Genomic DNA, 17,792 nt, shown 5'->3' on the forward strand with positions numbered 1-17,792 from the left:
GTTGTTTGGAATTAAAATATATTTAGAATAAACGTTCTGTTGAAGACATAATCTAACGATCAATACAATAAACTGTGGAAAATCAAAACGTTTTGGGCCAATGAGGGTTAAATTTTTAATTTGGGGTGTGATAATGTTATTGATACTTTTATAATGTATATCTATACTTTTTACCAAGTTGGCAGCCATGCCTTTCACTTGGATTTCATCGACATTTGGCTTCAAATCTTTGCCAAGTGCTCTCTTTGTAGAGGAAGCATTTCAGGTAACACACACTGTCCATTTGAGGACTCTTGTTCTGCAAATAGCACATCATGGCTAGGGAACAAAATATACAAAATTACTCCGGGAACAAACTAGCATCTTCCAAGTGAACAAAAGACAGAACAGGAACCTCCCTCCAAATCCAACTCTAAGCAAGCACAGATTATAAAATTGTCAGTACACAGTAGTTCCTTCTTCATACTTTTTCTCATTATTTTCTCCAATCTCCCCTAAATTTGTAAACTTACTAAGTGAGATAGAAGTAGAGATGACAATGAAAACCAAACTCGTGGGTATCCGCCCGAACCTAACTTGAATTTAACAGGAAAAACCTGATTGATTGGGTTCGGGTCTCACCCGAGTTCAACTTTCGGATTTGGTACAAATGATACCCTACTCCGAACCCGATTTTTTTTAATAAGTGAAATATTTTATTAATAGAAAAAGATAACGGTATAAACAAAAACAATATACAAAAAAAAAAAAAAAAAAAGAGGTCTACAAAGAGCCTCAACTATAAAACCCACCCAAAAAAATCAAAACACATCAAAACCATAACCCACAAAGGAAATCTAACAATTACATTCCAAACTGATTATCAGATTTGAAGTCCACTCAAATCGAGACATGATCGCAGACTTATGTCTTCCTTTGATCCATAATTATGATTTGAACTTGATATCACCCACCCATTAATATATGTCAAATTAAAAAATTACACATAAATATGTATATAAAACTTATATATATATAGAAATTTGACACATATATAAAACCTATATATATAAAAATACATATTGCGGGTGGGTTCCTATTGGGTCCGGGTTACCGAAATCTAATGGGTTTGGGAATGGTATAATTGTTTTGAATCCCGCTTAATTTGGGTTTTGGATTTCGAGTTCGAGTTTTGGATAAGTACAAATCCACTCAGTTGGTATTCCTACGTAGAAGAAATAAGAATAAATATCGACCAAGAGATGCAAAAGTACTCTTACATTAATGAATAATGACACACTATAGATTAGGGAGTTGGAGCTGATCGATCTTCCTCTTATTGGAAGAAATTTCACATGGTATCCAACCGGAGGTGGAACGATGCGTAGACTTGATAGGTTTCTCCTCTCATCAGGATGGATTCCAACCTCGCCGAATATTTCTTAGTAGGCTCTTTCTAGAGAATTTTTAGATCATTGTCATATTATCCTCACGCATAAGAAGGTGGAGAAGGGCCACGTTCCATTTAGATTCAACAACTGTTGGTTTCAACATTAAAACTTTGCCAATGTGGTTACGAAGAGTTGGAATGATTCTGTTTTTACAGGAAGGAAGGCCTTCATTGTGAAGGAAAGGTTGAAGTGTTTAAAAGAGGCTATCAAAATTTAGAATAAAGAGACTTTTGGGTGCTTGGAGACAAGCTGGGAGATCTGGTTAGGGACATTCAAAATCTTGATATATTGGGTGAAACATCTCTATTGGATTCAGGTCAGATTGGTTTGCGAAAGTCTATAACGACAAAATGGTGGAAAGTGGCAAACATGAAAGACAACCTTTTGAGACAGAAGTCTAGAATTCAGTGGCTGAAGGAGGGGGATGCAAACACAGCTTACTTTCATGCGTGTACTAATGGTAGAAGAGGGAGAAATCAAATGAGGGGTGTGTGGATCGAAGAGACTTGGTGTGAAGAGGATTCAACAATTAGGAATGGGGTAAAAAATTACTTCAAGAATTTGTTTTCCTCTGTGCATGGGGGACACCAAATTTGGATGAGGTGGTGTTCAAAACTTTAGATGACTCCCAACTTTATGGTTTGGAAGATGATATTCTAGAAGAGGAGATCAAATCGGCAATGTGGAGTTGTGCTAGTGACAAGAGTCGGGGGTCAGATGGGTTCAATTTTAGGTTCTTCCAGGAATTCTGGGATTTGGTCAAACATGATGATAATCCTCATTATGCAGGAGTTCAACACAAATGGTAAGCTTCCGAAAGGTTTAAATTCTTCTTTTATTATTCTGATTTCGAAGAATAGTAGTCCTAATAGGATTCATGACTTCAGATCCATTTCCTTAGCGAGTTCCTTGTTTAAGATTTTGACAAAGATCTTGGCTGGTAGACTCAAAGTTGTGATGGGTTCTATAATATCTCCATCTCAATATGCCTTTATCTATGAAAGATACATTTTGGATGCTACGATTGTAATCAATGAGATCATTCATTCAACCAAGAAGGACAAGGATGGTTGTCTTTTGTTTAAGATAGACTTTGAGAAAGCTTATGATTCTCTTGATTGAAGTTTCCTAGATTACATGCTCTCTTGTTTTGGGTTTTCTGTGAGATGTAGGAAATGGATCAATACTTGTCTTTCTACAACATCAATGTTAGTGTTGGTTAATGGGAGTCAAGGGGAGCAATTTTCAGTCTCAAAAGGAATTAGGTAGGGGGATTCAATGGCGCCTTTTTTGTTCCTAAGGGTAGCAGGAGGATTTGCAGTGATGGTCTATATGGCAAGAATTGCTGGTTTATTTGATGGGTTCAAAATTGGAAGGTGTGGCGTGGAAGTCGGTGATCTCCAAATTGCGGATGATACAATCCTTATTTGCAAGCCTACTGAGAATAATCTTTGGTCCATGAAGAGCATTCTACATTGTTTTGAGTTAGCTTTGGGTCTGAAGGTTAACTTTCACAAAAGCTTCTTATTTGATGTAAATGTGTCAGACTCCTTCTTTTCAGTTGCGACAAATTTCCTATCTTGTAAACTTGTTTTGATTCCTTTCTTTTATCTAGGTATTCCGGTAAGGGCAAATATGAGAAGATATTGTACTTGAAAAACATGATTGAGGTGGTATCTAATCAGCTTGCTTCTTGGAAATGCAAGCATATTTCTTTTGGAGGAAGATTAACTCTTCTTAATTCTGTGTTGTCCAATATTCCCACCTATATGCTTTCTTTGTATAAAGCTCCCAAGAAAGTTTTGTCCAAAATTGTTAGTATGCAACGAATGTTTCTGTGGGGGAACAAGAGAGGTGGTAGAAGTATTGCTTGGGTGTCTTGGTCCAAGGTTTGCAAGCCCAAGGTTGTTGGCGGTCTGGGTGTGAAAGATCTTTCTCTTTTAATGATTTGCTCTTGAGGAAATGGAAGTGTCAGAGGATTAAAGAGCAAAAGGCTTTTTGGGTAAGGGTCATTAATTCAAAATATGGTTCTGCTATGACAATGCTTATTCCTAGTCATGCCTCAACTTGGTGGAAGGATTTGGGTAAGGTGGGCTCATCTTCTTAGTCTTTTGGTGGTTGGTTTGAAGATAATATTTGGAAGGAATTATGTGATGGATCCCAAACTATTTACTGGTTAGATACATGGGTGGGTCATAAAAATCTAAAAGAGATTTTTCCGAGACTTTTCTCTTTATGTCGAGACAAAAATGCTCTTGTTGCAGATAATGGTTATTGGAATAATGATGTCTGGTCATGGGAGATTTGTTGGAGAATGACTTTGTTTGATAGAGAAGAGGCTTTGGCCAGAAACTTATATGACTTGATTCACAACCATTCTTGTAAAAAGGACACTTTGGATCAACAGAGATGAGGCTTGGATGCTTCAGGTAGCTATGTGGTTAAATCTACATACTTGACTCAGTTGAACCAAATCAATACTTTTTCAGGTAACGTCCTAAAAAATGTTGGACTAACTGTGTGCCTTCAAAAGTTTGTTATTTTGTTTGGAAACTTTTAAGAGGCAGATTGCCGACCAATGATGAACTACTTAAAAGGAATGTGATAATTATGACTGTTGGTATGAGTTGTGTCATGTGCAATAATCATGTGGAATCTATTGAGCATTTATTCTTATCTTGCGAGTTTGTCATGAGTGTGTGAAAAAGCTTCTACTCTTGGTTACAAATGTATTTTCATGCTCCGCCAACAATTATAGAGTTGTTTAATCTCCATGACTCATTTAGTACATCAAAAAGCTTAAAGTTGTGGAGAATGTTGTGGTTTGTTGTGGTGTGGTCATTATGGATTATGAGAAATGAAGTGATGTTTGAGGAAAAGGATGTGAGCTATATTAATTTATTAGACTTGATTCAAACTAGATCTTGGACTTGGTTTTATTCATTTGTATCACCAATTTCTTTAACTTTTACAATTTGGTGTAATGATCCAAAAACTTGTATTCATCTAGCTTCTAAAAAGATCAATATTTGATCTTCTCTTTGTATTGGGTAGGCACCCATTGTGCTCCTATTACTATAATTTTTCCTTATCGAAAAATTTAGAACTGATTCAGAAATAAAAAAACGGAAAATTGGGTAATGTAGCGACAAACAATAAAACTTAATTTGAGTAATAAGCATCATGATAACCCAGAAATAACAACTGAGTTTCAGTAGGATGATGTGTCGTGGTTGATCATCAAGAAGTTGAAGGGAAGTTGTATTGGCTGGTTGGTTGATAAGAGAGGGGTATGAGAAAATGGGTCGATAAAACTTCACATGCATAGAGGTATAAATCCGCTTTGTAATAAGATCTAAACATCGGTAGGCATATTGCGAGATAACATAGCCAATGAAGATGCAGGGGTTGAGACCGTGGTTGAAGTTTGAGGAGGTATCAGGGCGCAACCATGGAAAGTAGAGACAACCAAATGAGTGAAGCAGTGTTTAAAATTGTGGTCACAATTGTGGTAACAGTTGCGGTTATTACGGCCGTTGCGATGTGGATTACGACCGTTGCGGTGTGAATTATTTTATTATTAAAAAACTATTTTTAAATACGATGCGGTCTAATGCGTGCCGATGTGGTTATGCTGCAGCCCGATGCGGTTACGATGCGGCCATGTCATTATGATTCGGAATCACACTGCAATTGCAGTGTGATGCGGTTGCAACAACCACAATATTGTAACTGCATCACAATATTGTGGCTGCAATTTAAATCACTGAAGTGAAGGTGAAAAGGATTACAAGGTGAATTGTGCAATACTTCCAGATGGGGAATGGATATGGATAACATGTATGGGTAAACAGTTTATCATCTGATATGTGGCTGTGTGTAGAATATATCTTCCTCTTTTTACATTGTGATGATAATGGCCCTCAACAATGGCATTTATTCGTCATTTTTGGTTGGGTGATTTTAGAAGAAAGAAGAAAAGAGAAGAGAATGAGGAGAGAGTTTCCATCGATCTTCAGTTTAGTTAACAAGAGAAGTAGAGACGAGAGATAAAATTATGGCAAGACCACCTCAATTTTCTTCTATCACCAAAGAAAGTGTGAAGGGTGAGCTTGGATTTATGAAATAACAATTATACTATCGCTTTCACAAAGTTATAATAATTATATAAAAATAAAAAATACATTATAACAAGGATAGCATTGTCTATACAATAAAATATCATATTTCTTTCTATTTTCTTTCTTTTCTCTTTATCTTATATCATACAACTCTTAAAATTCATTCTCTTTCTCGTCACTTTATATCTACTCATTATTTCTTCATATCTTCTATCATACCATTTTTTTCCCTCAACCAAAGACAGTCTTAATTCTAATGTAAGGAACGTGTTATAAAGTGTGATATTCCTTGGGACCTAAAAAAAGATGTAACTTAATGAAAGAAAATAATTACTAATTGAAAAAATTTGACCAACAACTATGAATTTTGAAAATATAAGAAAGACATGATATATGTTTTAAGGGATACAAACAAATATATTTGAAAATTAAATAGTAGGAAAACACATTCGAGGACCTGGTTCTCTTACATTTGATGTAGAAAAAGGCACCGACACATGAGATGTAGGGATAAAGGTGAATATTTATTTGATGAATGGAAAATAATGTCCCAGAATGTGGTCTCGCATGTAGAGCTATCAAAGCTCGAAAATTTATAGGGTTTAGCTATCATATTAAGTACTTTTTTATAGAATCTGAGTTTTTTAGCTCAGCTCGACCAGACTATTTTAAATTCGGGTTTGGGTTGGGCTTACCCCGGGCGGGCTCGGGCTACCCGTTTTACTTATTTGTTTTAACTTTTTTTGGGACCTTTGGCTTTGTAATAAGCACTAATTGAAAATTTACAAAACAACTTATAATAAAAAATAGATAATAAATATTGTGTTATTGTGTATTAATTAGATTTAACTTTTACAACAAAAACATAATAAAGAAAATAATGTTTACAACAAAACTAAAATCAACATAATTGTTTACTACAGAGAACTTCACACAACCAAATTTAATATAATAGTTTACAATGAAAGTGTTGATAAAGAACATACAAAAGATAATATTTTCGATAGTATCCAAAAGTTATATATTAAATGAAGTTACAAAGTATATTGTGTGTTAGGGAGTGAGAGTCCAATAGAAATGAGATATTTAATAAAATAGTTATGTTAAAAATCATACACGTAGATTTAACATCACGTCTTGATTCAAACACAATACGTTAAATCTATAAATTTGGTTGCATTTTTTGGCATAACAAATGTGTTAAAAAAGTTATATGTTAATATCAAATAATATTTTTTTTTGAATAGATTAAACACGTTTAAAAAAATTTAGTTTATGCGGGCCGGGCTGCCACAACCCGTAGCCCGCTTAGGGCGGGTTGGGCTACAATTTGAAATGTATAAATTATATCTGGACTTTTTAGTCCGACCTGGTTTAGCCCGAACCCGTTCTGTAGTTTGTTTTGACATCTCTAGTCTCATGGACGCCCTAGAATGTGATGCCATGGAGGGTGGTTGTAGTACTAGTAACTAGTGTTATTGGGGGATGAATAGTAAAGGCATGTAATAGAGGGCATTTTTATGTTGTCCATTGATAAAACAGACCCTTTACCAAGAAAAAATCAAAGAAAAATTCAACAGAAATTGGGTTGGATTGGCACAAAGTTGAAACTAACATCTTTTGAGAAATGGAGGAACATGCAGTACGCTTTGAAGGTGAAAATTATGAGGGAGTGCAGAACAACTTTAGCAATGTGAGTGATGGGTAGAGAGACAAGTCATATCCAATAAATAACTGCTCAGTGGCATGACATAGGCTACTGAGATGCAGTTAATCAAGGTCATTTGTGATACGATGTGTAGCACAAGAATCCATTATCTAAATATACATATTACTTGAGCATTAAGAACACCATAATAAGCATATGGCGCATTAGTTTGCTCTGAAGGATATCCATGTAGTTTGTACCAAACTTTGGCAATATGCCCTGCTTTTTCACACTATTGACAAACCATCCTTTTGGAGAAACTTAAGGAAAGAATGGCTACCAATAAATGGGTGCTCATCTTTTCCTAAAAAGTGTTGATAACCTTTGTGAGCAACATTGATAGTGACAAGGATCAGTTGATCCTATCATTTCGAGGAATTGAAATCACAATGATTAGTAGCCTAGCATGTAATTGTATTGTCCACTAAGCCAATGAGGTGGCAACCAATAAGAAGGGCATTGGACTAAACTTAGTTAATATGAATCAAATATTTGATCTTTGGTCTAGTATGATATATAAGGATCTAATGATGTTTTATACCTTTAGAACAAAATCTTAATGATGGATATTTTTAATTATACACTTATATAATTTTAAATATGTTTATATTATCACAAGTCTCAAATGCTTAAATTAAAAATTATAACAGATTCAATGAAAACTTATTTAAATATAGAGACTTAGTGCTCTTTTGTTTAAGCTTCCAAAAAGTGATTATTTATATACATTTTTTGTCAAATAAATTATAAAAAATAGAATTTATTTTTTTGTATGACTATAAGATTGTAAAACAATTTTATTATAAGGAATAATTTTAAACTATTTGAGTATGATTTTGAAAAAAGATATTTTTTGTTGCATATTACGATTAGGAACAATAAAAAAATAGATAGAATATATTGTTAGACCTAAATCTCCTCTATAAACATGAAAAACTTAACAAGATTTCCATATAAACCTACTATCCCAAAGTTTGTTAACTATTGGGTCTTGAACAATCCCATACATGTCTTCAGTCTTCCCTACAAAAAAAAAAGCTAGCACTTTAACTCAGAATGGTTGTTGCATTAACTATATATATATATAAGAACAAATATTAATCGGCTAGTATAAAAATCAAGCTTTAATTTTACATTACAGCTATATGTTTTAAACAATGTGATAATACTATATTATAATTGACTAAACTAAATAAAAGTTTACTAGAAAAGGAAAAGATGATTGATGAAATCTTCATTTAGAGGGATACAAGGAAGTTGAATGGACTCCCCAATGGATTTGTATTAGTTTGCATAAATTTTGGCTAAACTGTGTACAATTTATATATATATCAAATCATAGTACAAACTTGCCCTAAGCATGTTACATGGTATAATGAGTATGCCTATACATCATTAAAATATATTTATTTAAATTTTAACATATTTAATCTATTTAAAAAAATTATATATCATTTCATATTAATGTATATTTTTTTAACATATTTTTATATTCAATTCAACCAAACTTATAGATCTAATGTTTTATGTTTGAGTTAAGATGTGACGTCAAATTTCACTTATATGATTTTAACAACCCATTTGTTATACCTCTAACTCGTATTGAACCCTTAATTCCTTAATAAATATAACTTGTGATTCCACTTTCATATTTAAACTTTTGGATAATATCAAGAATAATGTCATGTTACTTCAACTTATAATAATAGTAATATATACTCAAATTTAGAAAGAAATATATCAAAGTATAACCATCATGGTAATATATGATCATCATTCTTGATGTAGGAAGATTCTTTATAAACTCATTATCAACACCTACATTATGAATAAGTACCAGTTGAATTTGATTGTGTGAAACTCTATGTGATAAATAATATATATCTTTAAAAACTAAACCAAATTAAATATATAATTTAGAGAAAAAGGTGAAATCTAAACGATTTAACATTTCTTCTAATTTTATATATGATTTTGTTATGACATTCTGCAAAATAAGACAAATAATATCATGTTTCCCATTATAATATTATTGTAATTTTTAAATATTTAGCTTATAAACATTACTCTAATTTTTTAAAATTCATAATAATATTTACTATAAGTTTATAGTACTAAAACAATCTTGTTGTTACCAAGTAAAAAAGGGAAATGAAAAAAAAAACATATAATTAGAACCTGTCCATGTGAGCTCGACCAAAACCCGATTTTAATATAGTTGAGTCCACTTTCACATATCTACCATGAATGAGACAAAATTTGAAGGATTCTTAAACGGGTGAGTTCAAAAAAGTATTTTTTTTTCAAATAAGAAAGAAGCCAAATCGAACGCATGCTTATATAAACGATTTTAATATATAGAACACATTTAAAAATCGAGTTAAACGCAAGAAGTCCCTGCGTTTTGGTTGTTTCTCTATCTTCATTTTAATCCACGCACAAAACCCTGAAACCCTCGGCACCGTCTCTGAATAATGGCGCATAGGTTGCTGAGAGATCACGAAGCCGATGGATGGGAGCGCTCCGATTTCCCCATCATCTGTGAATCTTGCCTCGGCGACAGTCCCTACGTTCGAATGGTTTCTATCTTCTACCTTACTTCCGTTTTTTTCACACATCTTCGTTCCGTTTCATATACTATGAGGATAATAGGGTTTTTTTTGTTTTGGGTGATTTATATTTTTGAAATTTGTATTATGTTTTGTGAAATTACAAGGGCTATTGTTTTGGAAGAAGATGAATTGCTGATGATTTAAGGTCTCGGTGAAAACTTCGAAAATTATAATCTTAATGATGTAATCCAATGTTTTTTTATGTGAACTGTGTGATAAATTTGGAACTATTGAGTTCGTTTTCTTAGCGATTTTATAAGTGATTCCAAGAGCAATATTATTTTCGGTTGAAGTTGAATAGGAGGGATGCTAGGAAATAAAACTAATTAAGTTTTACCAACATGGCTGATCATAGTTTGTAGATGACTGGTTCCTTAAGTGTAATTTCAGGGGTTCGATCCCTGTTTGTCATGTGTATATGGAAATGATTTTGTCGGTAGATGCAAAACCCATTTAGATGTTATATAGGATTAATTTTCGGTTTCCGGCTGGGAAACACCCTTGGTGAACAAAAACTACTGATTAAGTCTTGATGTTATTCTTATAGTGTTTGGTGATTTAAAGTTAAGAACTTATTCAAAAATTTAAATTATGGAAGTCGAAAGTTCCTAATGTTGAGACTGCCACTATAAAAGATTTCCTGTTACACTGTATAAGATTACTTGTTCAGGGAATCCACAAATATGCACTGTTAATAGTTTTCAGATTTCAGCTTGTTTCATATAGATGAAACAGTGATATCCAATTGTTTGTTTAATGGATTTGTTATGGTTATCTTTAATTGCAGACAAAAGCAGAGTATGACAAAGAATGCAAGATTTGTACCCGGCCTTTTACTGTTTTTAGATGGAGACCTGGCCGAGATGCAAGATATAAGAAAAGTGAGATTTGCCAGACGTGTAGCAAATTGAAAAATGTTTGTCAGGTGTGCCTTCTGGATCTTGAATATGGATTGCCTGTTCAAGTCCGTGATACAGCTCTGAGTATTGATTCTAATGATTCCATTCCCAAGAGTGATGTTAATAGGGAGTATTTTGCAGAAGAGCATGACCGCAAGGTATGTTTTCTTATGATAAAACATACTTATTGTCAATGATAATAAAACATAATCGAAGTTAGCGAAAATAGTGGAGGTTGCAGTATCGGAATTGTTTGCATAAAGCTTCTCTGCTTATGGTTTTTCATTCAATTTGCAGCCACGATAATATATACTTGTTGTCACATCAGATTTCAATTTGATCATCCTGTTGGTTTCCCATGTAGTTTAATATTTTCTTTAATCATACTCTTCACTAGTTGCACTTGCTTATGCAACATGTTCTACATCAGTAGATGATTAAGCTGTTATGTCTCGCTTCTTTGACTAGATTGCTCGTTGCCATAAATACTTAGCCTCTTTGGGTCTATCCAAACCATTAAAGCAAGTCATGAAGAATTTTCTGTAGACCCAGGGGGCGCATCCAACATTCATATGTCCCTTTGTCTTTCCTTTTGTAGTTTATCTTCACATTTTTGATGTCTGGTTAGTTGAAAAGAAACTTTTTTTGTTCTTGCCCAAACTGATTACTGATGAGGGTTGTCTTAACGTTAAAGTTATTGAACATTGTTTTGTTTTTTGTTTGAACTATAGTTTAAGACTTTAGGTCACAATTTCTGTCCACAGCTCCCCCATAATTCCTTTTTTTTTATATAGGCTAGGAATTCTATCCCTACTACCTAGTATCTACCATCAATTCAATAACATCTTGTTTTGGATAATAGATGGCTATCTCTGCTGATAACCTGACTTGATCCTAGAACTTGCTCACAATCTGAATGACTCTGGTTTTCATATTTTTGTTTGGCGCCACCTGCTACTATAATTTCAAATTTATCCTTAAATACTAAGTTAGTTTTGGTCATCACTTCATTATGATCTTTTTACTATGTGGTGCAGACTAGAGCTGGTATGGATTATGAATCCTCTTTCGGCAAAGCACGCCCAAATGATACTATCTTGAAGCTTCAAAGGACAACACCATATTACAAAAGAAACCGTGCACATGTTTGCAGTTTCTACATAAGGGGTGAGTGTACTAGAGGAGCTGAGTGCCCCTATAGGCACGAGATGCCAGTAACTGGGGAGTTGTCTCAACAAAATATCAAAGATCGTTATTATGGGTATGTATTGTTGTTCGCAAGTACTTCCTGATTTAGTTATGGCTTTTTCATCTCTGTTTTCACTTTCAATTCAATTGCTCTTTTTCTGCCAATTTAGTTTTGTTATACAATGTCCTTGGTACTGGGCAGGAAAAAGAAGTACTTTTCGTTTTTTTGGAGATAGTTGTTGGTTTAATAGGCATTCACTTCCTTTTGTGGCTGTTGTGTTGTCTGCGTGATGAATGATGATGACCTTCCATGATGGCCTACTGTGTAACCATGATGAGAAGTTAGTAGTTTGTTTGCACCTATGAAGTCATGCAATACTCATCCTCATATTTGTCTTTCAGACAACACCAGTCAAGTGTCTAGTTGGGGTAGCTATATTAATTTATGGATCAAATGCTTCTTTTATCGTTTGACCAATTCACATTAACAGTCTATCTGCTTGAGGGGATAAGACTGCGTTCATCTACCCTTCTTAGACCCCACTAAAGTGAAAGCCTCGTGTATTGTGCTTCTGTGCCACCATTTTTATTTGAGTCTTCAAAGTTGGGAAGTATCTTCATTACTAAGTTAATTGTAGCCTCTGAAGCACGGATACGTTGAATACCCTCATGTGTCGGTGTCGGACACATATCCGATACGGATTCGTGAAAGATATGTATCCCTAGAGATCCAAAAATTAAAATAAATAAATAAAATAAAGATGAAGATACGTATCTGATATGTTTTCAACAAAAAAAAAGAGGATAAGATAAGATATGTTTTATCAATTTTATGAATTATTCTACTATATTTTCTAGTTTTGGTACTTGGAATTTTGGAGGACAATGATTTACAATTTCCAGTATATTTTCTACTTTTGATTTGCACTTATAATTTTATCATATTTTATATATGTATCCTTGAATGTATCGTATCCTATATTTTAGAAAAAATGTGTGTCGATGTATCGGATACGTATTGTATCCGACATATGTATCTGTACTCATGCTTTATAGCTTGCAGCCATTTTACTTGCATGTGGGCTTATTTTTAGTTTCCTGATGTATGTGAGTACACTGGTAGTCATGTATTTATTTTGTTTTTGGTTTTCAGTGAAATGAAAGCCCGCCATGTATATATGGTTCTTATTTAGCCGGTAATTTTGTTTTCTCTTAGTAACCTTTTGTTTGTGCCTTGCTACTTGCATCCACATGTTAATCTGTAGGAAGAGATGTTTTTTTTATCATGGGGTGAGGGGATATGCCTTGAAAGTATTGTACCATCAATCCTAACATCCAAAAATGATGTAACAGAGTATCAATAGCCACTAAAGATGTATCAAACTTATTGTGGGGATAACCTGTCATGTATACTACATTTATCCTATTTTTGATCTCATATAAACCTGTGTCCTCCTGATTTTTAATTAGCTTCTCAATTTCATAGTGACTGTAGATGCTGGTAATATTTGCTTTTGTTGGTAACATTTTTGATACTGCTTCATGCTTTTAGCTCGATTGTCTTTTTAAGAAAAATAATGTTTGCAAACCTGCAGGGTGAATGATCCAGTGGCATTAAAGCTACTTGGCAAGGCAGGAGAGATGCCCTCTCTGGAGGCTCCTGAAGATGAGAGCATTAAAACTCTTTATGTTGGTGGACTTGATGCAAGGGTCACTGAGCAGGATTTGCGGGATAACTTCTATGCCCATGGTGAAATTGAATCCATCAAAATGGTTCTTCAACGGGCTTGTGCTTTTGTGACCTATACAACCAGAGAAGCCGCCGAAAAGGCAGCAGAAGAACTCTCAAACAAACTGGTTATTAAGGGCCTAAGGCTAAAGCTGATGTGGGGTAGGCCTCAGTCGGCGAAACCTGAGTCGGATGACTCCAACCAAGCAAGGCAGCAGGCTTCTGTGGCTCATAGCGGGTTGTTGCCTAGAGCGATTATATCACAGCAGCAAAGCCAGGACCAGAACCAAGGAATGGTTTACTATAGCAATCCACCTCCTCAACCGCAAAGAAGCTATTACCCATCAATGGATCCTCAAAGAATGGGTGCTCTTATTCCTTCTCAAGAGGGTCCTCCTGGGGGACCTTCCGGGTCTGGGGAGAACAAACCCATTATGGAGAAGCAGCAAATGCAACATTATGCCCATCCAATGAGGCCTCCACCACCAGGCCAATATCAACATCAGTATTATCCTCCATATGGCTATATGCCCCCAGTTCCCCATTATCAACAACAGTACCCACCACCACCATATAATGCTCCGATGCCTCCATCCCACCCACCAGCTGTAAATCATCCTTATCAGCATTCCATGCAGCCAGGGTCTTCACAGGCAGGGTCTGCTCAGGGTGGCTCTGCACCTGCCGAAGCCGGAACATCGTCATCAGGGTCACAGCAGCAGTGAAATTTTCCATAAACTAATGTTAGTAGCCATGTTTAACTTTTGTGCGAAGTTTATCCTTAGAAGGACCATGCTGACAGGGAAGATATCTTGGCTCAAGTAGTCAATTTACTATCTCAACCTCAATTTTATATTGATTTGTATTGTGCCTTGAACAGGTTCTTTTATGATTTGTTTGTGTTTTGTGCTTCTTACCTTCCCGATTAGATCATACTTGGCACTAAATTATTAATCATGTTAGAGCTTATTGTTTTATTTAGTAAACATTAGGTAATTTTTTCTGTTAAAAATCAAGAACAAGTTGGTTAAGAAAGAAGAATTGAATTATTTTTTTTCCTCGAGTTCATCAATAAATTTTGTACAAAAGAATTTTTATACATTACAGTTTCATTTTTTGTGTAGTACATGAACTAAATTCTTTACCTCATCAATGGTGAATTGGTACGAAATTCTTCAAGAGATTTATGTAACTTACACTAAAATGTGGTTAATCCCTGATTTTATGACTTATGGGATGATGATTGCGTGGGAACCTGATCCTTTATCTTTGACTTTTGGTTCCTTCACCTTCTTAACCATGTTTTCCAGTTTATTTCTTCAGTTTATTAAGAATATATATATATATATACATATATATATATATACATATATACATATATATACATATATACATATATATATATACATATATATATATATATACATATATACATATATATATATACATATATATATATATATACATATATACATATATATATATACATATATATATATATATACATATATACATATATATATATACATATATATATATATATACATATTTTTGGAGGACAATGATTTACAATTTCCAGTATATTTTCTACTTTTGATTTGCACTTATAATTTTATCATATTTTATATATGTATCCTTGAATGTATCGTATCCTATATTTTAGAAAAAATGTGTGTCGATGTATCGGATACGTATTGTATCCGACATATGTATCTGTACTCATGCTTTATAGCTTGCAGCCATTTTACTTGCATGTGGGCTTATTTTTAGTTTCCTGATGTATGTGAGTACACTGGTAGTCATGTATTTATTTTGTTTTTGGTTTTCAGTGAAATGAAAGCCCGCCATGTATATATGGTTCTTATTTAGCCGGTAATTTTGTTTTCTCTTAGTAACCTTTTGTTTGTGCCTTGCTACTTGCATCCACATGTTAATCTGTAGGAAGAGATGTTTTTTTTATCATGGGGTGAGGGGATATGCCTTGAAAGTATTGTACCATCAATCCTAACATCCAAAAATGATGTAACAGAGTATCAATAGCCACTAAAGATGTATCAAACTTATTGTGGGGATAACCTGTCATGTATACTACATTTATCCTATTTTTGATCTCATATAAACCTGTGTCCTCCTGATTTTTAATTAGCTTCTCAATTTCATAGTGACTGTAGATGCTGGTAATATTTGCTTTTGTTGGTAACATTTTTGATACTGCTTCATGCTTTTAGCTCGATTGTCTTTTTAAGAAAAATAATGTTTGCAAACCTGCAGGGTGAATGATCCAGTGGCATTAAAGCTACTTGGCAAGGCAGGAGAGATGCCCTCTCTGGAGGCTCCTGAAGATGAGAGCATTAAAACTCTTTATGTTGGTGGACTTGATGCAAGGGTCACTGAGCAGGATTTGCGGGATAACTTCTATGCCCATGGTGAAATTGAATCCATCAAAATGGTTCTTCAACGGGCTTGTGCTTTTGTGACCTATACAACCAGAGAAGCCGCCGAAAAGGCAGCAGAAGAACTCTCAAACAAACTGGTTATTAAGGGCCTAAGGCTAAAGCTGATGTGGGGTAGGCCTCAGTCGGCGAAACCTGAGTCGGATGACTCCAACCAAGCAAGGCAGCAGGCTTCTGTGGCTCATAGCGGGTTGTTGCCTAGAGCGATTATATCACAGCAGCAAAGCCAGGACCAGAACCAAGGAATGGTTTACTATAGCAATCCACCTCCTCAACCGCAAAGAAGCTATTACCCATCAATGGATCCTCAAAGAATGGGTGCTCTTATTCCTTCTCAAGAGGGTCCTCCTGGGGGACCTTCCGGGTCTGGGGAGAACAAACCCATTATGGAGAAGCAGCAAATGCAACATTATGCCCATCCAATGAGGCCTCCACCACCAGGCCAATATCAACATCAGTATTATCCTCCATATGGCTATATGCCCCCAGTTCCCCATTATCAACAACAGTACCCACCACCACCATATAATGCTCCGATGCCTCCATCCCACCCACCAGCTGTAAATCATCCTTATCAGCATTCCATGCAGCCAGGGTCTTCACAGGCAGGGTCTGCTCAGGGTGGCTCTGCACCTGCCGAAGCCGGAACATCGTCATCAGGGTCACAGCAGCAGTGAAATTTTCCATAAACTAATGTTAGTAGCCATGTTTAACTTTTGTGCGAAGTTTATCCTTAGAAGGACCATGCTGACAGGGAAGATATCTTGGCTCAAGTAGTCAATTTACTATCTCAACCTCAATTTTATATTGATTTGTATTGTGCCTTGAACAGGTTCTTTTATGATTTGTTTGTGTTTTGTGCTTCTTACCTTCCCGATTAGATCATACTTGGCACTAAATTATTAATCATGTTAGAGCTTATTGTTTTATTTAGTAAACATTAGGTAATTTTTTCTGTTAAAAATCAAGAACAAGTTGGTTAAGAAAGAAGAATTGAATTATTTTTTTTCCTCGAGTTCATCAATAAATTTTGTACAAAAGAATTTTTATACATTACAGTTTCATTTTTTGTGTAGTACATGAACTAAATTCTTTACCTCATCAATGGTGAATTGGTACGAAATTCTTCAAGAGATTTATGTAACTTACACTAAAATGTGGTTAATCCCTGATTTTATGACTTATGGGATGATGATTGCGTGGGAACCTGATCCTTTATCTTTGACTTTTGGTTCCTTCACCTTCTTAACCATGTTTTCCAGTTTATTTCTTCAGTTTATTAAGAATATATATATATATATACATATATATATATATACATATATACATATATATACATATATACATATATATATATACATATATATATATATATACATATATATACATATATATATATATATACATATATATATATATATAGAGAGAGAGAGAAAAAATCCACTTAGAGAGAGAGAGAGAAAAAATCCACTTAGAGAGAGAGAGAGAAAAAATCCACTTAGAGAGAGAGAGAGAAAAAATCCACTTAGAGAGAGAGAGAGAAAAAATCCACTTAGAGAGAGAGAGAGAAAAAATCCACTTACTTCATGAGTAAGTTTAAAAAATTTATTCTACATAATAACCATCAATTCTAGCAAAATCTAATGATTTGA

At 34.4% G+C, this 17,792-nt stretch overlaps 2 protein-coding genes across 2 annotated transcripts; both read left to right on the top strand.

Annotated features, from left to right (window-relative positions):
- On the top strand, window positions 9,628-14,736 carry LOC109336517 (zinc finger CCCH domain-containing protein 40-like). The gene is made up of 4 exons (XM_019573159.1): window positions 9,628-9,838; window positions 10,659-10,928; window positions 11,808-12,031; window positions 13,554-14,736. The coding sequence occupies exons 1-4, from the start codon at window positions 9,734-9,736 to the stop codon at window positions 14,410-14,412; spliced, it is 1,458 nt and encodes a 485-aa protein (XP_019428704.1). The 5' UTR covers window positions 9,628-9,733; the 3' UTR covers window positions 14,413-14,736.
- Window positions 15,945-17,141, top strand: LOC109335490 (zinc finger CCCH domain-containing protein 40-like; the record flags this gene model as incomplete). The annotated part of the gene is made up of 1 exon (XM_019571624.1): window positions 15,945-17,141. A coding segment is annotated over one exon (873 nt), but the record flags the coding sequence as incomplete, so codon positions are not given.

The sequence above is a fragment of the Lupinus angustifolius genome, chromosome LG20, assembly GCF_001865875.1.
Source record: "Lupinus angustifolius cultivar Tanjil chromosome LG20, LupAngTanjil_v1.0, whole genome shotgun sequence".
Taxonomy (NCBI): domain Eukaryota; kingdom Viridiplantae; phylum Streptophyta; class Magnoliopsida; order Fabales; family Fabaceae; genus Lupinus; species Lupinus angustifolius.